General features: G+C 36.4%; 2 protein-coding genes across 2 annotated transcripts; one reads left to right on the top strand and one right to left on the bottom strand.

The window, feature by feature from the left end:
- Positions 1 to 12,440: 12,440 nt before the first annotated feature.
- LOC146957763 (UDP-Glycosyltransferase superfamily protein) lies at positions 12,441 to 14,403 on the top strand. The gene has a single exon (XM_085738833.1). The coding sequence runs from the start codon at positions 12,559 to 12,561 to the stop codon at positions 13,984 to 13,986; it is 1,428 nt and encodes a 475-aa protein (XP_085594959.1). The 5' UTR covers positions 12,441 to 12,558; the 3' UTR covers positions 13,987 to 14,403.
- Positions 14,404 to 16,580: 2,177 nt separating this feature from the next.
- NUDX26 (nudix hydrolase homolog 26) lies at positions 16,581 to 19,450 on the bottom strand. The gene is made up of 6 exons (XM_085738843.1): positions 19,194 to 19,450; positions 18,881 to 18,931; positions 18,706 to 18,798; positions 17,530 to 17,624; positions 17,202 to 17,316; positions 16,581 to 17,093 (listed from the first exon to the last, which is right to left on the bottom strand). Exons 1-6 carry the CDS (start codon positions 19,380 to 19,382, stop codon positions 17,028 to 17,030), a joined length of 609 nt encoding a protein of 202 aa, XP_085594969.1. The 5' UTR covers positions 19,383 to 19,450; the 3' UTR covers positions 16,581 to 17,027.
- Positions 19,451 to 25,341: the final 5,891 nt, after the last annotated feature.

Consider the following 25,341-nt stretch of genomic DNA (forward strand, 5'->3'; position numbering starts at 1 on the left):
TCCTGAAGAAATACCGCTCCTGAAGTAAAGCTGCTCCTGAAGAATAGTGCTTCTGAAGACAAGAGGTCCAGAAGCCACATCATCAGAAGCTGCACCATTAGAAGCTGCAGAAGTTGCTTCATCAGAAGCTGCACCATCAGAAGCTGCAGAAGTTGCTTCATCAGAAGCTGCCTCATCAGAAGTCTTTTCACCAGAAGCTGAAGATCAACTGGATTTGCAAAACATTCAAAGATTGAAGGATCTACATTGCAAAAGCTGTCTATTGGATTCGAAAACATAGCAGAAAATTAGTGGAACATTGCAACGGTCATTTCAAAGGTGTTTGAAGGCTTGTGCTTGCAATTTGGACGAAAGCGTTGACATTGTACTTTGTACGAATTGTACAACCACGTTCTCCACCACTCTGTTTGGTGTCCACGCTACAAGACAAGAAAACAGCTCCAGAATACGGTCTCGCCTGCATATATGTTCCTTTGGATAAGGAATGGATTTCAAATTGGTTCTTCATAGGACAACAACCAAATCAGGCAAAAGATCATTGGTGAAAGATCAAGCTTCAACAACGACTCTTTGGTGTGCTGGCAATTTCACAACGTCTCTTTCACACCTCTATATAAAGGAGTGAAGACCTAGAGATTTGGTAATGCAAGAACGCTGAACGAAAGACTCATAACATTTTTACAAGTGCCAAATCTCTGCTGAAATTGTTCTGCATTCACTTAGAATTTCTGTGTCTCAAAGTCATATCTTAGAAATTCTTAAGTCCATTGAGTCTGTATCTGATTTGTATTGTGAGCACCTCTGATTGTATATCAAGTGTTCAACCTTAAACAATTTTCTGTGTAATTTTGTTTAGTTAGGAAGTCTCTTGCAGTTGTGCTTGAGCAGGAAGTCTCTTGATTGTGTTCTTGAGCAAAGGAAGTCTCTAGCTTGTGTGCTTGAGCAAAGGAAGTCTCTTGCTTGTGTGCTTGAGCATTTGTAATCAGATATTACTCATAGTGAAATCTCCTTGGAAGTGCAAGGGGAACTGGACTACTTCCGGATTGTGGAAGGAACCAGTATAATTGCTTTGTGTCGTTCTTCTTCTCTCTCTCTGTTTTATTCCGCTGCATTTAGATTCTGATTATCACTTCAGAAGCTGTCTCACTTAGCTTCTGATCAGTGTGTTCAGTTTTTAGGAGAAACGAAGAATTTTTCAAAACACAATTCAACCCCCCTTCTTGTGTTTTTCTCACCTTCAATTGGTATCTAGAGCCTTGGTCTGTTGTGTAACACTTAACTGTGCAACAGTCAAAGATCTGAGAAAAACATGTCTACTCCTCCTCCTACTGGTCCTAGTGATACTAGCTATAAACATGTCTCACATGATTATAGTGATAGTAAGAAATCCAGTGTTGGAAAAGTTCCAAAGTTCAATGGAGATGCTGAAGAGTTCTCTTGGTGGAAGACCAACTTTTACAGTTACATCATGAGCCTAGATGAAGAATTATGGGATATTCTGGAAGATGGTGTTGGTGATTTAGTCCTTGATGAAGAAGGAGCTGCTGTGGATAGAAAGAAACATACTCCAGAACTGAGGAAACTTTACAAGAAGCATCATATTATCAGAGGAGCTCTTGTCACTGCCATACCCAAAGCAGAATACATGAAGATGAGTGACAAATCCACTGCTAAAGCTATGTTTGCTTCTCTCTGTTCAAATTATGAAGGGAGCAAGAAGGTCAAAGAAGCAAAGGCTCTCCTGCTTGTACATCAGTATGAGTTATTCAAGATGAAGGATGATGAAACTATTGAGGAGATGTACTCAAGGTTTCAAACCTTAGTTTCTGGGCTACAGATTCTAAAGAAGAGCTATGTTGCTTCTGATCATGTAAGCAAGATACTCAGAAGCTTACCTGCCAGATGGAGACCAAAGGTGACTGCCATTGAGGAAGCTAAAGATTTAAACACTTTAAGTGTCGAAGATCTTGTTAGTTCTCTCAAAGTTCATGAGTTAAGTCTTAATGAACATGAGTCTACTAAGAAGAGTAAATCAATAGCTCTTCCATCCAAAGGCAAGTCATCAAAAGCTCTCAAAGTAGTTGAATCTGAAGAGGAAGAACAGTCAAGTTCAGATTCTGAACCAGATGCTGCTGAAATGGCCATGCTCTCAAACAGACTTCAATATCTGGCCAAGAAGAACAGAAAGTTTCTCTCCAGAAGGGGTAACTCCAGAAGCTCAAAGAAAGAAGATCAGAAGGGATGCTTCAACTGTAAGAAGCCTGGACACTTCATTGCTGAATGCCCTGATCTTCAAAGAGAAAAGTCAAAGGACAAGTCAAAGAGGTCTACATTCAAACCAAGCAAACTCAAGAAGCAGAGTAAGCAGAGTTTAATGGCAACCTGGGATGATTTGGGTAGTGAATCTGGATCTGATAAAGAGGAAGCTGATGAAGATGCAAAGGTAGCTGTTGGGTTGGTAGCAACAGCAACTTCAGAAGCTGGATCAGATTCAGACTCAGAAGATGAAAACGAGGTATGTCTAAGAGCAGTGCCAAAGCAAAGATCATGGTACCTAGACAGCGGTTGCTCAAGACACATGACAGGAGACAAGTCCATGTTCCTCAGCCTAACAATGAAAGAGGGAGGAAATGTGAAATTTGGAGGCAACCAGTCAGGCAAGATCATAGGTACAGGAACTATTGGTAATTCCTCTACCTCAATTAATAATGTATGGTTGGTAGATGGTCTTGAACATAACCTTTTGAGCATTAGTCAATTTTGTGATAATGGTTATGATGTGCTTTTTGAAAAACCCAACTGTACAGTAATCAACAAGGAAGACAAATCCATTGTGTTCAAGGGAAAGAGAGTTGACAATGTCTATAAAATCAATTTTTCTGAACTAGCTGATCAGAAGGTGGTTTGCCTACTATCAGTGAATGATAAGAAATGGATGTGGCACAGAAGGTTGGGACATGCTAACTAGAGGTTAATCTCTAAGCTTAGTAAGTTACAACTTGTGAAAGGGCTACCAGACATTGACTATCATTCAGATGCACTCTGTGGTGCATGTCAGAGAGGGAAAATTGTGAAATCATGTTTTAAAACCAAAGACATTGTTTCAACCTCAAGACCTTTAGAATTACTCCATATTGATTTATTTGGACCAGTAAGTACTGCATCCTTATATGGAAGTAGATATGGATTAGTCATTGTTGATGATTACAGCAGATGGACTTGGGTGAAATTCATAAAGAGTAAAGATGTTGCGTGTGATGTATTCAGTAGCTTCTGCACTCAAATTCAATCTGAAAAAGAATCAAAAATTTTGAAAGTCAGAAGTGATCATGGTGGAGAATTTGAAAATGAGCCATTTGAAGCTTTTTGTGAAAAACATGGAATTTTCCATGAATTCTCTTCTCCTAGAACACCACAACAAAATGGGGTTGTAGAGAGAAAGAATAGAACTTTACAAGAAATGGCCAGAACCATGATTCATGAAAACAATTTACCAAAACATTTTTGGGCAGAAGCAGTGAATACAGCATGCTATGTTCAAAACAGGATCTATATTAGACCTATTTTGGAGAAAACAACATATGAACTCTTTAAAGGAAGAAAACCCAATATCTCTTACTTTCATCAATTTGGATGTACATGTTACATTCTGAACAACAAGCTCTACCTAAAGAAATTTGATGCCAAGGCCCAAAGAGGAATCTTTTTAGGTTACTCTGAAAGGTCAAAGGCATACAGAGTGTATAATTCAGAAACACTCTGTGTTGAAGAATCTATGCACGTTAAATTTGATGACAAGGAGCTTGAAGATAAAACTTCAAAGCAAGGTGAAAGTTTTGCAGAGATACAGGTTCCTGAAGCTACTCCAGAACCTGATCAGATAGCTGAGTCTGATGATAGTCCAGAAGCTGAACCCACATCAGAAGCGCAAGATGAAGCTGCTTCTGATGAAGCACAAGATGGCTCACATCAAGCAGATCCTACCAGAAACACATTCAAACACAAGTCTTCACATCCTGAGGAGCTAATCATTGGAAACAAAGATAGTCCAAGAAGAACAAGATCACATTTCAGACAAGTGGAGTCAATGATTGGACTAATCTCAATGATTGAACCTACAACAGTTGATGAAGCACTTTCAGATGATGGATGGATCCTAGCTATGCAAGAAGAGTTGAATCAATTTCAAAGAAATGATGTGTGGGATCTGGTACCCAAACCTCAGCACAAGAACATTATTGGAACAAAATGGGTATTCAGAAACAAGCTGAATGAGCAAGGTGAAGTAACAAGAAACAAAGCCAGGCTTGTTGCACAAGGGTATAGTCAACAAGAAGGCATTGATTACACTGAAACATTTGCTCCAGTTGCAAGATTGGAAGCAATCAGGTTACTTCTTTCCTATGCAGTTAATCATGGCATAATATTATATCAAATGGATGTCAAGAGTGCATTTCTAAATGGTGTCATAGAAGAAGAAGTGTATGTCAAGCAACCTCCTGGATTTGAGGATATTAAATATCCTGACCATGTTTTTAAACTGAAGAAATCACTATATGGCTTGAAACAAGCTCCCAGAGCTTGGTATGATAGACTAAGTAATTTCTTAATCAAGAATGATTTTAAAAGAGGACAGGTTGATACTACACTCTTCAGAAGGACCCTTGGGAAAGATATTCTTGTTGTGCAAATATATGTTGATGATATAATATTTGGTTCTACTAATGCATCTCTTTGCAAGGAATTTTCTGAGTTAATGCAGGATGAATTTGAAATGAGCATGATGGGAGAGCTGAAGTTCTTCCTTGGCATTCAAATCAATCAATGCAAAGATGGAGTCTATGTTCATCAATCAAAGTACACAAAGGAGCTTCTGAAGAAGTTCAAACTTGAAGATTGTAAAGTGATGAACACTCCAATGCACCCTACGTGCACCTTAAGCAAAGAAGATGAAGGAGCTAAAGTGGATCAGAAGTTGTATAGAGGTATGATTGGTTCTTTGTTATACCTCACTGCATCTAGGCCAGATATTTTATTCAGTGTATGCTTGTGTGCAAGATTCCAATCAGATCCTAGAGAATCTCATATGACTGCTGTCAAGAGAATCTTCAGGTATTTGAAAGGAACAACTAATCTTGGACTCCTTTATAGGAAATCCTTAGATTATAAGCTAATTGGATTCTGTGATGCTGATTATGCTGGTGATAGGATTGAAAGAAAGTCAACCAGTGGCAATTGTCAATTTCTGGGTGATAATCTTATATCCTGGGCTAGCAAAAGACAAACAACTATTGCTATGTCTACAGCAGAAGCAGAATACATTTCAGCTGCAAGTTGTTGTACACAACTACTTTGGATGAAACATCAGTTGGAAGATTATCAGATAACTGCTAACAGTATTCCCATTTATTGTGATAATACTGCTGCTATTTGTTTGTCTAAAAATCCAATTTTGCATTCAAGAGCTAAGCACATTGAAATCAAACACCATTTTATCAGAGACTATGTTCAAAAAGGAATTTTAGATATACAATTCATTGATACTGAAAATCAATGGGCTGATATATTTACTAAGCCTTTAACTGTTGAAAGATTTGATTTTATAAAGAAAAATTTGAACATGCATTACGTGTCTGATTAGATGTTTGCTTGCTCCTGAATAGGATTTTAGGTTCTGAAGTTAGTTCAGAAGCAGTAGTCCATCAGAAGCTCTTTATTGAGATTCTGAGGAAAACTCGCTTCTGATGACGTCAGCATCTGAAGTCCAGAAGCTGGATTTATTGCTTCTGAATAGTTGAATTAGTGGAAACGTTGGGAGTTACTTTTTAAAAGTAACTTCTGGCCCACTAATTTGGTAGTTACTCTGTGAACTTCTTACGTGGCCTGTATGTGTTGGTGTATAACTAAAAAGGGCAATGATGATTTAATAGCTTTGAAAGTACTTTTCACGCGCCCCCAATTTTGTCATTAATGTTATGTTTGTTTGTCTCTTTTGAATTGCAATCGTTTTACTTTTAACACTTTGACAATTCACACACTACTCACTCACAACAAACACATTTGCTCTCAAACCTCTTGCGAAGTAAGCGCATTCTCTCAACCTTAGAACCCTAAAATCTTCATCTTCTTCAAATCTTCGTCAATCATCAAATGGCATCTTCAAGCTCAAAAGTTTCAGAATCTACATCAAACAAGCAAAGCGTATCAGAATCTGGGTCCATCTACAAAGAGAAGACTATGGATATTCCATGGAAATCCTTAATCGTCCAAGTAGAATCACCAGTGGACTTCACTTCACTCAAGAAGTACGAAGTGGACATGGAAGGCTATGTAGAAACTCAGAAACTGTCTGGATACTTCAACATGCTAAATGGGCCAACGTATGTGAACTTGGTCAAAGATTTCTGGTTAAGGGCTGAAATCGTCAATATAAAGCCTGTGAAGGCAGCAGTTAAACCAGCTGGGTCGAAGAAAGGAAAGAAGGAGATTGAGTTGAATCCCACTTCCTTCAGTAGCCATGAGATAAGGTCTGAAGTGATGGGTATTCCCGTTATCATCACAGAGGAGATAATTGCTAAAGCTTGTAGAATGGATGCAGAAGGAAGATTTCAAGAAATAGTTAAAAAGGATGATGTCCTGCTGCAAAACTACTACAACACTCTTCTGGGTGGTAACAAAGATGCTAAGCCTTCTGAAATGGAGATTCACAACAGAATGTTGGTGAAATTCAGTAACGATTGCTTCTTTCAAAGAGCAGGTGGGTCTGATCAACCCAACAACCAACAGAAGCTAGCAATCTATTTCATGACCAATCTGGAAAAGATAAACTTTCCAAGATATGTATTGGATCATCTCTGCTGGGCTATTAATGAAGGCACAGTCAAAGGAAGGAAACAAGTGCCCTATGGAAGATTGCTCTCTGAGATCTTTTATCAAGGGAGAGTGCTGGATTTATTGAGAAGAACAAGGGATGCTTCTGATAAATGCTTCGAAGTTTCTACTGCAGAAAAGACTATCAGTAGCAAGACTTTGCATTCAATGCACTTTTTCAAGACAGCTCCTAAAGATGAGAAGTGGTTGGAGATGACCACAGAAGAATCTGAGATTATCAGGGACTTTCCTTCCTTAGTTAAGGAAAGTAATCCTGAACACTTAGCTAGATTAGTAGCTGAGTACGTCTTGGAGGATGATGCAAGTTCTCAGGAGGAAGCTGCTCTTGCTAAAGGGAAAGGCAAGAAGGCCAAGGCAGTTGCTGTGTCAGAAGCTGCTGTTTCTGATGCACCTAAAGGAAAGAGGGCCAGAACTAGTACTGAGTCAGAAGCTGCTATTGCTAAATCTGAAAAGCAAAAAGTTGCTAAGTCTGAAGCTGGCCCTGCAGCTGAGGTAATCCAGATTCCAGTCACCTCTATCCCCATTTCACCTTCTTCACCATCAGTACCTGAACCAATAGAAGACACTTCTGTCTTAGACAATCTTGCTCTCCACTACTCAGGTGAGTTACCTATAGACAAATTTACCTCAGAAAAAGCCTCTGAAACAACTCCAGAAGCAGCTGCTTCTGAAAATGTTGTTTCAGAAAACCCCCATCAACAAACACCTGAACCACATAAACCCACAACACCCCCACAATCACCAATAGCTACCATTGACCCCCAACTCAACACTCAAACATCAACTTCACCACAACAACCACCAACTGAAATTGAACACTCCCCACAACCAACTCCCATGGATATTGACAACTCTCAAGTCAATGTCCAAGACCTAACCGCACACATTGCTTCTGACCAGCCTTCATCTTCAAACACACAAACACACTTTACCATTCCAGTTCCTAACCCTGTTCAAGATTTGGAAATCAGTGATTCTGATCTTGAAACCCTTGAACAACCACCCACAAACATCCTGGAATCTGGATATATTAATTCTGAGCTTCTGACAATCCTTAGTCTATTGCATAATCTGGTGGATCAAAGAAGGACAATTGATCACACAAGTGCATATGAAGACTCCTGGGCATCTCTTCAGAACCGGGCAGCTGAGCTTATTGAAGATATCAAGGCTAAATGCATCAGAATCAAGCAAGCTTCAGTCAGAAGGCTACTGGAGCATTTGAATCAGAGTCTCAGAGTAAGAAGTTCTACACTGCTCCTGGCAAACCAGCCTTTCTTCTTAGAAACGGACTACTTGACCAGAGAAGCAAGGTTGTGTAAGCTTCTAAAGAAACAGATGGCACAGCAGCAGCAAGAGGCTAGAGAAAGGGAACAGGCTCTTCTCCAGAGGCAACAACAGCTTGAAGAACTGTTGCAGAAGAAAATTGAAGAAATGGAGGAGATGAAGAAACAACAACAAACCAACCCTTAGTTGCACACCTTTGTGTTATTTTTTGTTTGTTGTTTGTTTTAAATTCTTAGTCCTTGCTTCTGAAACCATCTTGTTTTATTTTTATGCTTCTGAATGCTTATTGCTTCTGACTGCTTAGCTGCTTCTGATAATTAGATATTCATGCTCATATATTTTGATCTGATTGAATTAATTAATTTCTTGTATACTCTCTCTTGTTTGAGTTTTTCTCAAATCTTTTTGTCTTTTATGCTTAATTTTTTTATTATTTTTTTTTGATAATGACAAAAGGGGGAGTATATGTGACAAGTATTTAAAGGCTCTGAGCCCCATTAATGGCATTTGAAATTGTTGAAAAACTTCTATCATTTTTTTTACCTTATTGGTATAAGCTATGAACGAAAGAAGAAGTATCAAAATTCAAGTAAAATTAATTGAACCATTCTTCTTATCTATAAGTTAATTCTTTCAATGATTCAATTTTTCAAAGCTCTGATATTTTTATTGTGCGAAAAATGAATTTAATTAACCTGGATAGAACTTAGGGGGAGCTTACAAACCTCACCTTAAAGACTATCAGACTCAGGGGGAGTTTGAGCTTACAAACCTCAGACTCTGAGCTTACAAACCTCAGAACCCCAAAGTCAACTTGTTAATTAGATTAACAACAATTGATCAATTTTAAATACTTTTGTTTGTCATCATCAAAAAGGGGGAGATTGTTGGAACAAAATGTGTTTAACAATGAACCTTAAAGAGTTTTGATGATAACAAGGTATTAAAAATTGTAAATTGGACTAGCTAATATTTGTTCAAGTGTACAGGACCATAATTATAAAGTTACATCATCATTGGTTCTGAATGAGCAAATAAAGAGCAAAGGAAATGAAGCTTAGATGATTCTGAAGGCAAAGCGCTCCTGAAGTCAAGCTGCTCCTGAAGAAATACCGCTCCTGAAGTAAAGCTGCTCCTGAAGAATAGTGCTTCTGAAGACAAGAGGTCCAGAAGCCACATCATCAGAAGCTGCACCATCAGAAGCTGCAGAAGTTGCTTCATCAGAAGCTGCACCATCAGAAGCTGCAGAAGTTGCTTCATCAGAAGCTGCCTCATCAGAAGTCTTTTCACCAGAAGCTGAAGATCAACTGGATTTGCAAAACATTCAAAGATTGAAGGATCTACATTGCAAAAGCTGTCTATTGGATTCGAAAACATAGCAGAAAATTAGTGGAACATTGCAACGGTCATTTCAAAGGTGTTTGAAGGCTTGTGCTTGCAATTTGGACGAAAGCGTTGACATTGTACTTTGTACGAATTGTACAACCACGTTCTCCACCACTCTGTTTGGTGTCCACGCTACAAGACAAGAAAACAGCTCCAGAATACGGTCTCGCCTGCATATATGTTCCTTTGGATAAGGAATGGATTTCAAATTGGTTCTTCATAGGACAACAACCAAATCAGGCAAAAGATCATTGGTGAAAGATCAAGCTTCAACAACGACTCTTTGGTGTGCTGGCAATTTCACAACGTCTCTTTCACACCTCTATATAAAGGAGTGAAGACCTAGAGATTTGGTAATGCAAGAACGCTGAACGAAAGACTCATAACATTTTTACAAGTGCCAAATCTCTGCTGAAATTGTTCTGCATTCACTTAGAATTTCTGTGTCTCAAAGTCATATCTTAGAAATTCTTAAGTCCATTGAGTCTGTATCTGATTTGTATTGTGAGCACCTCTGATTGTATATCAAGTGTTCAACCTTAAACAATTTTCTGTGTAATTTTGTTTAGTTAGGAAGTCTCTTGCAGTTGTGCTTGAGCAGGAAGTCTCTTGATTGTGTTCTTGAGCAAAGGAAGTCTCTAGCTTGTGTGCTTGAGCAAAGGAAGTCTCTTGCTTGTGTGCTTGAGCATTTGTAATCAGATATTACTCATAGTGAAATCTCCTTGGAAGTGCAAGGGGGACTGGACTACTTCCGGATTGTGGAAGGAACCAGTATAATTGCTTTGTGTCGTTCTTCTTCTCTCTCTCTGTTTTATTCCGCTGCATTTAGATTCTGATTATCACTTCAGAAGCTGTCTCACTTAGCTTCTGATCAGTGTGTTCAGTTTTTAGGAGAAACGAAGAATTTTTCAAAACACAATTCAACCCCCCTTCTTGTGTTTTTCTCACCTTCACATTCTTGTTGTTTTCTTGCTATCCTAAGCCTCTTTATCCTTGCTAGCTCATCTCAAATCCAACCCAAAGCTTCTTTCATCAAACCCTAATTCTTGATTGACCAACATCCAAGGCCTTAGCTCACCAATCAATCTTCAAACCATCTTTCTCTTTGTTTCTTAACCATGAAGAACCCATAACTTGAACAAGATCATGCTTCAATTCCAACTTGACCAAAACCCTAACCTTAATCTCTTCTTAGGTGAATAAATAGAGAACCCAAAACAAAACCAAGCTTCCATAAACTTAAGAGACCAAGAGAAGCAAGAATCTAGTAGTTACCATGGAAGGGAGAAGTTTGGAAAGGATTGGTGTTGAAAGGAAAGAGATCGATGGAGAGGAGGGAGGAGAAGAGAGAGCCAAAACTCTTTCTCTAGCTTAGAAAGAGAAAGAGATAAGAAGAATAAGATATTTTGGCCAAACACCAAATAAATATCCTTCCTCCTGTGCAATTACCAAACTGCCCTTTGCCTTAAGCGTGTTATATCCATCTCTAATGCTTGCTCCGGTATAAGCTAATACTACGTAATAAATATTCTCCATTAACCTTTCTTTCAAAATAAGTTCTCTGGGACGATCGACTGATAAAGTTCTGATACTGACAGGCGGGATATTACAGCTCGACTCAACTTAAACAATGCAGGTCATTTTTCCAAGCCTTAAGATGTTTTTTTTTTATATAGGCAAATGTTAGTCATTAGTGTTATGTTAGTTTCTGAGGATCGAACCCGGAACCTCCTTTTTAATCTCCTTCAACATCCTTTAGCTCACCAACCAAGTTATGCCTCGAGATATAATCAAGGGCTGCTCCACCACACTCAAACAATTGGTTAATGATACGAACCCACCTGTTGCTCTTACACCTGAGTCTCTAGTAGGTATTCAGGTTTTAGTCTCCACATAGGCCTACTTCGTAAGTTTTAGTGCTTAAGTATTCAACGAATGACTTAAAACCTTCTACTTCTCAAGCACTAATCATAAGCCTGAATTTATAATTTATACGATGCCTTTTAAAATCTTAACCAAGTTATTACATCCCATTGACATGATATTCTCATGAATCTGAAGTACTAACATCACAACTAGATTCTTATACTGTCCACAATTAGGCCGCTACCATACATTCCAAAAATCACCAATTTAACAAAGAAGCAGTATATACTCATGGTACATAATCAAAAGTTTTTATCACAAGCAAAAATGGTCATATATTTTTCTACCCAAATGCTGCTAGAATTCACCAAGAAAGACTCCAATCCAAATAAAAAACACAAATGAGCATCAAAGGTTACTTTCATCATATATTACTCCAACATCTACTTCAATCAAAATAACAATCAATATATAGCACAAATTTCTACATGCACAGTTTTTATAAAATGATAATTCATTCCACACAGAACATTTTACAAACATCTTACTCCCTCCGGTCACATTTATAAGCAAAAATGCACTTTTTAGGTTCATTGAATACATAATGTATTTGATGTATATATTGACCAAATACATTAAGAATTGAATGAATCTAAAAAGTGTTTTTTTGCTTATAAATGTGACCGGAGGAAGTATATGCATACCGTGAACAAATTAGAAATACAAAAATAAGCCCTTATTCTTACTCCCTCCGTCCCGGAATATCTGACCCATGTACTAAAAAAAGTGTCCCAAAATAATTGAGTCATTTCAATTTTCAATACAACTTTCATCATTCCCAATACAATATAACTTTAATTAATACTACTTTCATCATTCCCAATTCAATATATTCCACTTTCTCCTTTATTTATACATTTTTCTTAATCTGTGAAAAATCAAACTGGCTCAGATATTCCGGAATGGAGTGAGTAATTCTTATATCTTGGGTGCGATCGAAAAATAAATTCAGTGAGGGCAACACTTCTCTCTTCCATTTCCATCAGGTTTCTCACTCCTCTTCTTCTCTCTCTTGACATGTCATCATTTTATTTCTCTCTGTAGCAATTTGATTTCTACACTCATACCATGAATTCCGTTGAATCAAACAACCACCATGTTCTTCCCGATCCACAAAACCACCCGATCAAATCAAAATTAAAAAAACTCGCATTTCAAACACTTCCCTTATTGATCTTATTCACAGCAATCTTATTAGGTTTCACAACAACAAATTACTACAAACTTCACTACTTAAAATTCTCCCTTAAATCACAAACCTTTTCTACACCCCCAAAACCACTTTCCACACCCTCCCATTGTCTCTTATGGATGGCCCCTTTTCTTTCAGGCGGTGGGTATAGCTCAGAAGGTTGGTCTTACATTCTATCCCTTCATGGTCACACAAAAATTCAATCTTTTAGGTTAGCAATTGAGCATCATGGCGATCTTGAATCTTTGGATTTTTGGGAGGGTTTGCCACAAGATATGAAGAACTTGGCTGTTGAATTGTATCAAACAAAGTGTAATATGAATGAGACTGTTGTGATTTGTCATAGTGAACCTGGTGCTTGGTACCCTCCATTGTTTGACACCTTTCCGTGTCCGCCGTCATTTTACCGTCATTTTAAGGCTGTGATTGGTAGGACTATGTTTGAGACTGATAGAGTGAATGTTGAACATGTCGAGCGGTGTAATCGAATGGATTATGTTTGGGTTCCTACTGAGTTTCATAGGGATACATTTATTGAAAGTGGTGTTAATGCTTCCAAGGTGGTGAAGATTGTTCAACCTATTGATGTGGAATTCTTTGATCCTGTCAAGTATAAGGCGTTGAATCTTGATTCGATGGGGAAACTGATTTTAGGTTCTGAAGTGAAGAAGGGTTTCGTGTTTGTAAGTATCTTCAAGTGGGAGTATAGGAAAGGGTGGGATGTGTTGTTGAAATCATATTTGAAGGAGTTTTCGAAAGACGATAGTGTTGTTTTATATTTGTTAACAAATCCATATCATACTGATAGGGATTTTGGGAACAAAATATTGGATTTTGTAGAGAATTCTGGTTTTGAAGAACCGGATAGTGGTTGGGCTTCGGTCTATGTTATTGATACACACATTGCACAAAGTGAGTTGCCAAGGGTTTACAGGGCAGCTGATGCTTTCGTTCTTCCTTCACGAGGAGAAGGATGGGGAAGACCTCTGGTGGAAGCTATGTCAATGTCATTGCCGGTGATTGCTACGAATTGGTCAGGACCAACTGAATTTTTGACAGAGGATAATAGCTATCCATTGCCGGTAGATAGAATGAGTGAAGTGATGGAAGGTCCGTTCAAGGGACATCTTTGGGCTGAACCCTCTGAAGATAAACTTCGGGTTCTTATGAGGCGGGTGATGGATAATCTGGCTGAGGCTAAAGCCAAAGGTAGAAAGGCGAGGGAGGATATGATAAGACAGTTCTCACCTGAGATTGTGGCAGACATTGTTGCAGACCACATACAAACCATACTAGGAAGGTAAGAAGAACTAAAGAGTTTCTGGTTTTCTTTCGTCCACAGCTTTTTTGCTCCGAGTCCAGACCTTTTTTACGATTCACTCATAAGGAGATTCAGTTTGGAAGAGGGACATAGTGTAGACTTCTCAGAATTCATTGAGCCACAACAACTTCATCACCGGAAAGTGGTTTATTCAATAGTTAATTCTCTTAGTTTCTGAGAATTTTTTTATTGAAAGGGTATATGCATTCTTGGATGAACATAAAACTGTTTCTCATGGAATGTATCAGACATTTTGGAACAATATGTGGCTATTGCCTATTGATAGTTCAAGGTTTCTCACTTGGTCTATGTTTTGTGTAATAATAACAATGTATTGTCCTTAAAACTGATAAAAATGCTCAGTGTGTGCAAGGAATCTTTATGGCTGATTGTTGATGAATGACGGTACATGAATGATGTTGGCTGAATTTAATATGAAAGGCAACAAGTTAGTAAAAAAAGAATAATGGGTTTATGAAGTGATCTGAAGATTCCTAATGAAGTTCAATCTATGATAACTGGAAGGCCTGTGCAGATTAAATGATTTTGTAAAGCCATTCATAAATGATCTACTGAGGAAACACGATTACTGAATTAAAATATCTCTGCATATAGTTTCAGATTCTATGAAAATATATTGATGACAACAAAGCTTATGTAGCGACGTTTTAAAATCAGCAAAAGAAAAATGATTTGAACGGTTGAAACATGAAATGGTTAAGGACACTATCGGGCTCGAGGACAAACATATTTGCTGAAAACCGCTCTCTTTCTAGCTGGATTAGGCTCCATATTATTCCTAAATTTTTCATTTAAAATTGTCAGCATTCCTGAAGAGAAAACAGATGCTGAAGTATATCAGATCCTTCATGAATCGCTCCGGGAAGTTGTTTTTCCATCACTATGCGTGAAGAGAATAGTTGTTCACGCACGTTGACTAGCATAGTTTGGTACCAACTGGGATTTTTTTTTTTTTTTTTATGATAAGCACCAACTTGGAACTTGAATGTAGATTCAGAGCACCTGATCTGTCAAGTTCTTTACAGCAGATGTCTTGGGAGTTAGGAGTGCCAAGGGTTAGAATTTAATTTCTGTTTTGCTGTCTTTTACTATCTATTGTTAAACATAAGAAAGATAGTGAAGTATTCACCAATGAGAAATGCTAGGGTCACTCATTCTAACACACTCCTATAACACACTCCAATAGAAATTAACCATGTCACTTACATTACTTTTTCTTATACCTGTAACCGGCTAAACAAGTTGCTAACCTTTTTTTTTTCCTTAATAAGAATTTAACTATAATAGTGTCTTCTCCGCAAGCTCCATCCTCCTCTAATCTTTCCATTTCTCCTTCCATTCTAATCTGTGCATCAGAACATCTTGTATATCAGTCGCAATTTCTTTCATTTTTCACAATCTCCTTCATTTTTCATCTTTCCAATCTGTTTTGATTGATATGAAATATAATGGAAACATTTAATTTGATATGTCATGAGTAATCTGAGTTAGGTTCCCTTTTTGGCTTTTAATCTGGGTTCAATTTTTGTGTATGAAAACATTAATATAATGGATTATGGATTTCTAGTTAGATATTAAAAATAAAGCTTATGAGATCCATTTAAAATTGGAAATTGCTGTCAAAGTTGGGATCCATTGAAACAGAAGGTGGTTAGAAGTGGGAATTGCAATTAGACTCAATATAATGATTTTTTTTTATTTTTTCAGTTCTATTAGGAATTGCAGCAATCAAACTGATATATCGGAAAGGTCAAATTTTTGTGTATGAAAACATTAATATAATGGATTATGGATTTCTAGTTAGATATTAAAAATAAAGCTTATGAGATCCATTTAAAATTGGAAATTGCTGTCAAAGTTGGGATCCATTGAAACAGAAGGTGGTTAGAAGTGGGAATTGCAATTAGACTCAATATAATGATTTTTTTTTATTTTTTCAGTTCTATTAGGAATTGCAGCAATCAAACTGATATATCGGAAAGGTCAATTTGGGTGAAAACAGCATATGTCAAACTGTGAAGAAATCGTCTTGACATGAGGATAAGTAGAGAAGATGAAAAGTTAATCTATATCTATATAATAATTAAAAAAAAAAAAATCAAGCGTTACACTATCAAGGTGAAACAGGTCAGAAGGTAAAACAATAAAGAAAGTGAATGATGTGGCTAGTTTCTATTGGAGTGTGTTATAGGAGTGTGTTGGAATGAGTGACCATAGCATTTCACCAATACACTCTTATCTTATGACTACACAAAAATTAATCATTTATAAAACCGTGTGGGTATTGCTTTAATTTAAAGAAACCAGTGTTGAAAAAAGTACTGTAGCGCTTGCTTGGAAACCTTGGAGTTAAAGAAAGATATAACTGACTTGAAAAGATTGTGAATCAAAGAATGCTTTATTTTCCAAAAAAATAAAATAATACTTTAGTTTGAGAGTAGAAACTCGCTTAAACAACTACTGAGCATAAACTCCACATAGGAGAACATTTTACTGCTTAATCTTTTTGTTGTATACTTTACAATCAGCTGAAATAGGATGCAAAGGGCACAAATATTAATAACTCGACCAATCAATCAAGATTTATCTCTGCCTTCGATTGAAATCAGATCAAAGTTGTTCAGCACCATTTAAATAAATACTAACTTCATAAACATTTGTATACAAAGTAAGTCTACTGTAAAGCAATGATCAAAATCGTGCTATTGTGTTCCCAAAGGGACTTAAGAATTGTAGGCTAAGTCATCAATTCATTCTCATGCACTTTCTGATACTTAACAATCGTGTATCATCTTTCTTCATGAAAACAAAAATGGACAGATCCATATAAATACAGTAAATATCCCCCTTATCTACCTGTCCGTAAAGCCAAGAGGAGAAAGGGAGAATATCTACCTGTCTTGGTAATTATCTATGAATGTGATACATTATTTTAAAGCAACCCGCAGAATTATCCATGACGTCTCTCACTTGGAAGCTAAACATTTTTCAACAGAGATGAAATTATTGGAGATGTGGAGCAAATGATGCAAGGACTTCCTTGTAGACAGGCTTCTTGAAATCCACTGCCTGCACAGAGAAGATAAGCTAAGTCATGAGTTTGTGTTGCATATGGTACCAAATCTTAACTGGTTTTGAGCAGGTATTAAAAATATAATCAAAATAACATATACTCACAAGCTTGATTACTTGTTCTGGTGACATCCATGACCATTGCCCAAACTCGGGTTTCTCGGTACCATCGCCCAAAAGATTGATTTCTTGATCTTGCCCCGTGAACTTAAAAAGAAACCTGTGTATATCAGAGTGTAAAAAACATTATTAGGAAGGCGCAAACGAAATGTCCCTAATTATGCCTTTGCAATAACAAAAATACCCTTTCCCCCCCCCCCCCCCCCCCCCCCCTGCATGTGTACACAATTATACTGATTTCACATTATATAATTTGGTTGTGCTGTTTTTACGAGTTTTATTTCCTCTAGACTGAGCATATTTAAATGATTACCATTTTTGCGCCTGCCCCTTCCAATCAGTTCCCCACTGAAGATTTAATCTCTCCCTGACTTTTGGTGGGAAGTCATAAGTTAACCAGAAAGGTGCCTACAACAGAAAGCCATCAATATGAACTTCTCTAAACAATGCAGAAGAGAAAAATGTTTTACTTTGGATTTTATGATGGATTGAATACTAATAATACTAGTGAATGGATTAACTGACATTGGTAAATCAGACTAGTGAGACTATGATATTAACTGACATTGATAAATCAGACTAATGAGACTATGATATGATGATATATTGATGTGTAGCAAAAAAATAAATATGGCAAATACCTAGGACAAGGTATCTTCCTGGAAAAAACTAGTAAATAACAAAACTTGAAGAAACTTTATATGCCTATAAAGAAATAACTCCGTTAAACCACTCATAAAATTATCAATCTGAATTACAAAAGAGAACCCAAAAAAAGCACTCTCTAAATGAGATTAGATAACAAAAACACACCGACAGACCTTTTATTCAAAGATTCATGCATCATACCCCAATGAAAACAAGCAAAGTTCCATACATATAACACCTTAAGAAGGCCTTGCTTGCCTAGTTCAGTCCCTTGGAAGCCTCTAAAACTAACAAATGGTAACTAAGATAGGATGTAGCTACGTATTAAACAAAGTGCTGATATTGTTATCCTAAATGGGATGAGATGCAACAGTTTAATTAGATTTGCGTTAATCAGTTGGAATCTATCTATTCTGCAAAAAGTCTTCTCCATGGCAAAATTTTACATATCTCTACCCTGCCATTTTTTCCCAAAATCCATACAAAAGAGTACATGATCTTTATTAGAGGTGAAATATAATTCGACACTTTCTAATTTTAACAATCAAGGTAGAGTAAGCATGCAATTTGTAGAATTTTTTTAAAATTATATATATAGGAGAGTGGAAATATGATTATTTACTTAGGAGGAGGGTAGGCACTTGGGCATTCAGTCTGAGTCGGGGATTAAACTCTGCCCGCCGTTTAATGTTTGGACGAGGAATTTTGGAGGGGAGACAAGGACTTATTTTACATTTCTATATTAAACCTCAAATAGATATCAAAAAATATAGACCCTCCCTCCAAAACACTCAATCCAAATAAATCTTAAGTTCCAAAGCAAGAAATATAAAATTTGTACCTCTGCAATGATTTCTGCTGAACTAACACCAGTCTCTTCTCTTAGTTCCCTAATAGCTGCATTTCTGGGATCCTCGCCTTCATCAATACCACCCTACATTAACATCATTACAAACGTATATACATCATTGTAACTTTATCCATTTATTTCAATTAATTGTATAAAAATGAATCACCTGTGGCATTTGCCATGAATTCGGAATATCCAACCTTGAAGCCGAAAAAACCTGCATAAAAAAACCGTCAATTATTAGCTGAAGCGCTACATGGACACCAGACACAACAGTGACACATTACACCGGTAGTAATTTAAATAAATAACGTAACTGAATCTAATCACATATGTCGTGTCGTGTCAGTGTCAATTTCTTTTTTGACACTGTCATACATGACACTTATCGAACACTGGACACGTCTTCCATCAGAAATGCTAGTGTTACATAGATTGATTATTAATGTTAAGCTTTTCTAGAAAGAGAGAGATTGTACCTTCTTTTGATTATTGATGAGACAGATTCCAACGTTCTTGCGGTAACCTTCGGGAGGAGCTTCCATCGTTGACGTTGAATAACGCCAGGCAGCAGAAAGTGGCAGCGAGGGTAATTTGGCGTATTTGGGAGGGTATTTCGGAAAAGATAAATGGTTCGCAGGAGAATATGCGACTCGGCATAAAGCCATTATTACTTACAGCAAACAAAAAAACAAGCTAACTACCAAACGTGAAAACGAAGCATTTTCATATGGGCTTATACCTTTTGGTCTTTCAAAATCTGCTTTTGAGGTTTCTTTTTTACACCTACAATTTTAAAGTCGCACGTGAGCTTAACGACATTACATAATATATATGCATGGATCGGAGTTCAAATCTCAGATGTTTCACTTGCTGGGATTAAAAATATGAACTTTTTGTTACTATACTATTTGACCCCCCAAAAAAAAAGGTAAGTACAGGTAAAGGAAATGGGATATAATAAAATAGATTATCACATATTTTCTCAAATTAATCGATATTATATGGTACTTAATTAGCTTATATGTGGACTTTGTCGTGTATGCAATTATTATCCATGTCACACCTCGTAACGACACAAGTTAACAGAAGAACCATTGTGTTCGATATCATTAAAAAACAAACTTTTTTTTTATCTTTTCGCAAATTTTAGGGGTAAAATGTCCAACTCTAAAATTTAAAGGGGGAAATTGGTAAAAGAGACACACCATACGTAAGGTTAGAGAGAATCACCAACCACGTTGAAGATTTACACAGGAACATATGTATAATCTATTGGTTGAGGAATTTTGAACTAAAACCTTGATCATAAAGTAAAATGTCAACCACGATTGATAAATAGGATCAAAGGAGGATGTTTGTGGTAGAGGATTCAAATCCTAACATGAAAACTTCACCAACACATCTATGTGGAGTTCAGGGGCAGAGTCGAGAATTTAAAGTCAAAGGGACCAAATATAAGGAACATAATTTGATTAAAAAATAATGGTTTAGTGGAGACTATTCTTATAAACGGCAATATTATGGAGGACCAAAATTATGATTAAAATTTAATAGGGCTGAACTTGAAAGCTCGTGACTTTGTAAGGACTAAAAACATATTTAACCATTTATTATTTATGTAGCTTTGAAATTTATTTCGCATAGAATTTGGAAATGAAAAATATATTTCCATGGACACACAAAAACAACAATTGACTAACCAAACAACTAAGCTCAAGTGGTTATAGAGTTCCCCAAAGGAAGAATTGTTTAAGAAAACCTAAGTTTGATTCTTAGAGTTGAACAAATATATAATAAACGTTACTTACTTCATTGCTGAACTCCGGATCACCATGACCCATTTACCATGACAACCAGAAGATTAATACAAAAAATAAATGAGCTACATCATTATTAGTTCATTTTATTTAAAACGTGTTGTGGAGAGAACCATGTCGATATAATTTACGAAATATGATATAATTTAAAATAATATGAAATATAAAATTAATGATATTAACTGTCAATTAATTTAGTAACATTAACAAGGTAATAAATATATACATTTTTTTGATAGAAAAAATTAACATTTTAATTAGATTAATTGGGGACTATATCCTAAAATATACTCTACGAAACATTCTAACATGGTTTTTTTGGTTGCAAGGGATAAAGGAAAGGAATTGAAACAAAAAAGCAGAAACCAAAGAAAAAGAAAACTGCATAAACAGGCAAACAATTAATCCCTGGGGAAGAAGGTTCCCCCGAGCGTCATTCCTAAGCAGATTGCTCATACCATCAGGCGCGGACAAGTGGATTGTCAAAGCAGAATCTGAAGAAGCTCCTAGTTTAGTCAAAAAAATCAATGCATTGGTTACCCTCCCGCAGAGTGTTGAAGTATTGTTGATGGATAATAGGTCCTTTGTGTCTTGGATGAGAACAACATCAATGTGATAATTCTTGGCTGGACCGGTAATGAGATTTACGCAAAGAATGGAGTCGGTATAACACACGAATTCAGGAGTATCCATGTCTCGAGCCAGCAGTAAATCATGGTATATTGCAGAGAGCTCGACTAGTAATATGTCTTCTGAATTAGGCATGAACCCAGAGAAACCAGAAAGGTAGAAATCTGTAGAATTTCTAACGAGGACTCCGAAGCCAGCTCGTTGTGGTGTTCCTAGACAACCGTAAACATGGTTTAATTGTACTTCTTAAAAAAAATGGTTTAATTGTAGTATATAAACAAATTTATTGAAAATGTGGGCGACCATAGCCACTAGAGGTCTTTTATTGGTCTCGTTATCTAAGGGTGTGTTTGGATTGAGGGTTTAGGAGGGGAAGGGATGTGAAGGTTTACTTTTCTTTTTAAAATTCCAGACTATATAACATATTTTTCTAAAATAAATTAAGTGTGATTGAAGTATTATATGATCATTTATCATGTTAATATGTTAACTTTTAAAAAAATATTTCATAGTGTCCGTAATTTAAAAATGAAAAGTAAACCCTCCCCTCCCTTCCCCTCCTAAACCCTCCATCCAAACACACCCTAAGAGTTTTTCTTAAAAAAAAAAAACATTTCAAAATGCCTTTTATAGGATGCCTAAACACCTCATAAAGGGATATGCTCCGGAAATTGGTCATTGCGATGTTATCATTAGTGAAATATGGGCAATGGTGCATGGTATCAATATAGCTTTGGGTGAAAGGATAACAAACCTTGTTGTGAAAAGTGATTTTAAAGCTTTGATACGCGTGGTTTGCTAAGACATCGTGGATGGTCATTGACCACAATATGACAAAAGACTTTTTTTTATCAATTATGTGAACCATCGAGTCTTTGAACGCAAGTACATTTATTATTATTCATTTAATAGGCAGATATAAATTAACATTTTGATCATCAAAATAAATGTTAACAAAACAATTAATTAGACTCGAGTGATTAACAAGCTTCAAATTATGATAAATCGTTTGAGAGAACTTGAATTCGAATCTTGATTAAAAAAAAATCTTGATCAGACTTTACATACATTTCGGTTAAACTCTGAATTACGAGTAGAGCTGTCAAAACGGGCGGCCCGGCCCATTTAGGCCCGGCCCGATCGGGCAACGGGCTTTTTAGGGCCGGGCTAAAAAGCTTGGTTTAAATATGGGCTTGAATATTTGGGCCCGAGCCCGGCCCTATACGGGCTCCCGGGCTAACGGGCCAGCCCGGCCCGCACGTATCTATTTTTTTTCTTTTTTTTTCTTTTTTTAACGACATTAAGCAAGCTTTCCTTTCATTTTTTGTTACACAACCTGCCACTTAGTAGCTACTCTAGTATTAGACATTGGTTATGTATATTTATTTTTGTATTTTGCTGATTGTATTTGGTATACTTCCAATGCCCTTCTTACCATACAAGTGTTTGGTACTCATTTTACAGAATGTTTGGTTAATAAATCTTAAATGCTATGCATGCCCATCCATACTTCAATCCAATTAGAAATGCGGAAAGTAGCAGAGCTCGTGCACATTGAGCTGCTGGTGCTTGTTGTGATATATGGTGTTCACTCTTGATTGAAAAATCTGAACTTTTATGCAGATATGCAGAGGAAACATCAATTCCACCAGAAAATCGCATATTGTTGTTATAGCTCATGCCAAATTGCCAATAATACTTTCGTCATCAGCTACACATCAACTCAACCAAATTCAATTCATTCTTCAATTAAAACACCAAAAAAAAAAACTACTCAATCAAAACCCAAAAGTAACAAATGTGAAAAATAGCTTCAAAAACAAAAAAAAAATTGTATTTTTTGGCGGGCTGGCGGGCTGCCCGGAGCCCTAACGGGCTGCGGGCTTTTTCGGGCCGGGCTAAAAAGCCCTGAAAAAATTCGGGCTGCAATTATTCGGCCCAAGCTCTACATTTTATTTGGGCTTTCGGGCCGGCCCGTACGGCCCGGCCCATTTTGACAGCTCTAATTACGAGGGAGAGCCTTCCCCAGAAAAAGAGGCTTAAGAGAACAAAAATAGTAAAAAAGTCTTGAAGAACACACAATCACGTATGCGTCTATACTACTAGTTTTTTTTGCGTGTTACATTCAACTCACTCTTTCTTGAACGAACTGTGCAATGGATGACATGAACAATGACATTCCTTTGAAGCCAGAAAATATTGAATTTTTGTTGCCTCATGATATTTTTGATGAATTGTTTGTTGAAAAACCAAGAGCAAAGTTATTCGAATCACTAAGTGTCAATGTCGACTTAGGATCTGGGGAGGAAACCACTGCTCAAGATGAACTTTTATTGCATGATTCGTTTTTGCAGGCTCGTGCTATTATTGATGAATTGTTTCTTGAAAAACCAACAGAAAGCCTACTCGAATCACTAAGAGGGACTGTCAACAAAGACATTTGGAAGGAAATCTTTGCTCAAGCTGTCAATTTTGCGCAAGATTCATCAACTCACATCGTTCCTAATGACGAGGTTTTTCCATTTCTTTTTCCTTCTTCTATTGAATTAACTTTTACTACCACAACAACAGAACCCGAGAATTTTCTCACAAGATTTTTTCGGTAGTGGGGAGAAATAGTAGGGTGACTTCTAGCTATATGTATTAAAAATTTAATTTAAAACAAATTTATGGAAAACTCCATTCTTTCATATCTCACCATTGATTGAAACGAATGAATGTATTTATTTATTTTTAACGCCAAATATTCAGATCTGGATTCCTTCCATTCGAGAAATTTCATTTTTGTTGCAATCATGTGATCTTTTCCGTTGGATCAAGATCGACCATCCCACGTATCTTTGGTAAATTTGGTCAAATTGTCAAACTTGAAATGATCTTTCGATGATCATACGGTCAAGATACACACTAGTGCGATTGCTTGTATGCAAAATCCGAAGTGTTCTCCCTTTTATCATTTACTTTTATTCTACTCAATAATAAGTTAAAGAGAATATCAAGTTTTATATTTTTGACAAGTAATCTAAATTATAAAGAAAAACAATTACTAATGAATGTGAATGATATGGGGGACCAAGTGGTAATAATAGTTTATATCCTTTTTTAATTGTTCATGTCCATAATCCTTTGTTTGCTATTATTTGAAAACTCGTGTTTTGGGGGACCAAGTGGTAATAATAGTTTATATCTTTATGATTTGCAGATCCTTGAGAAAAATGAAGAGCATGTTGTGTCAAAATCAACTTGGGCGGATATTGTTAAAGGAGAGCCTAGAAACTTCAATGTGAATTCAATTGGACATGAGATCTCTTTTCCTCCATTAATATCCTCTGCAAATGCTCAAAAGCCTAATAAGAAAGGAATGCCCCCAATTATGAACATGCACCAAACATGTGAAGAAAACAAAAAATGTAAGTTTATTATTTAATACAAGTTACCTACTCATCTTTTGGTGTAAGATTGCTATTAGGCTTCCTCTTAAAAAAAGATTGCTATTAGGCCATCTCATTCTTCATGGTACTTAATTCTTGAAAAAGTACTTAGTCTCTATTGATATGTAAATAAGGAGAGTACATATTTTTTACTTCCTCCCAACTTCTATTGATATTCAGTTTAAGTCTCTATAGAGGAAAAAAAAAAAAAGTCTCTATAGAGGAAAAAGTACCTGTGTTTGGAACTACTGATAGAAGAAGGAAAGATACTATGAAGGATGGAAAGTTTATGGGGAATTGGGCTTCCATTGTTTGGATCCCCAAAGAAAGGGTGAGGAATGATCATTTTTTGGTGGGACCTACAACTTAAAACTTTCCGTCCAATATTGAGAAGAAAGCATGAGAGATTGTTCAATTTTTCAAATAGACATTGATGCCCTTGCCTTGGTTAACGTGCGTGAGTTATTTTCCAGTAGTGTTATACTGTTATATGACCAAGTACCAAATGTATCTCACAACAAATATTTAAATAAGAATGATACATCAATAATTTAATTAGTAAATAAATGCTATAGTAATATTTTATTTTAAAATACTATATAAATAGGAGTATATATGTATATTATATATATAAGTATTAACATATATTTTTACATTGAAAGTGTTTTATTCTAATATAGGGATATTTGTGTCATTTACTAAATATATTAGTTTCTTTCCTCTCACTTTCTATTCACTTTCACTTC

Source organism: Medicago sativa, chromosome 1 (assembly GCF_051527215.1).
Source record: "Medicago sativa cultivar Bolivia chromosome 1, Bolivia_mono, whole genome shotgun sequence".
Taxonomy (NCBI): domain Eukaryota; kingdom Viridiplantae; phylum Streptophyta; class Magnoliopsida; order Fabales; family Fabaceae; genus Medicago; species Medicago sativa.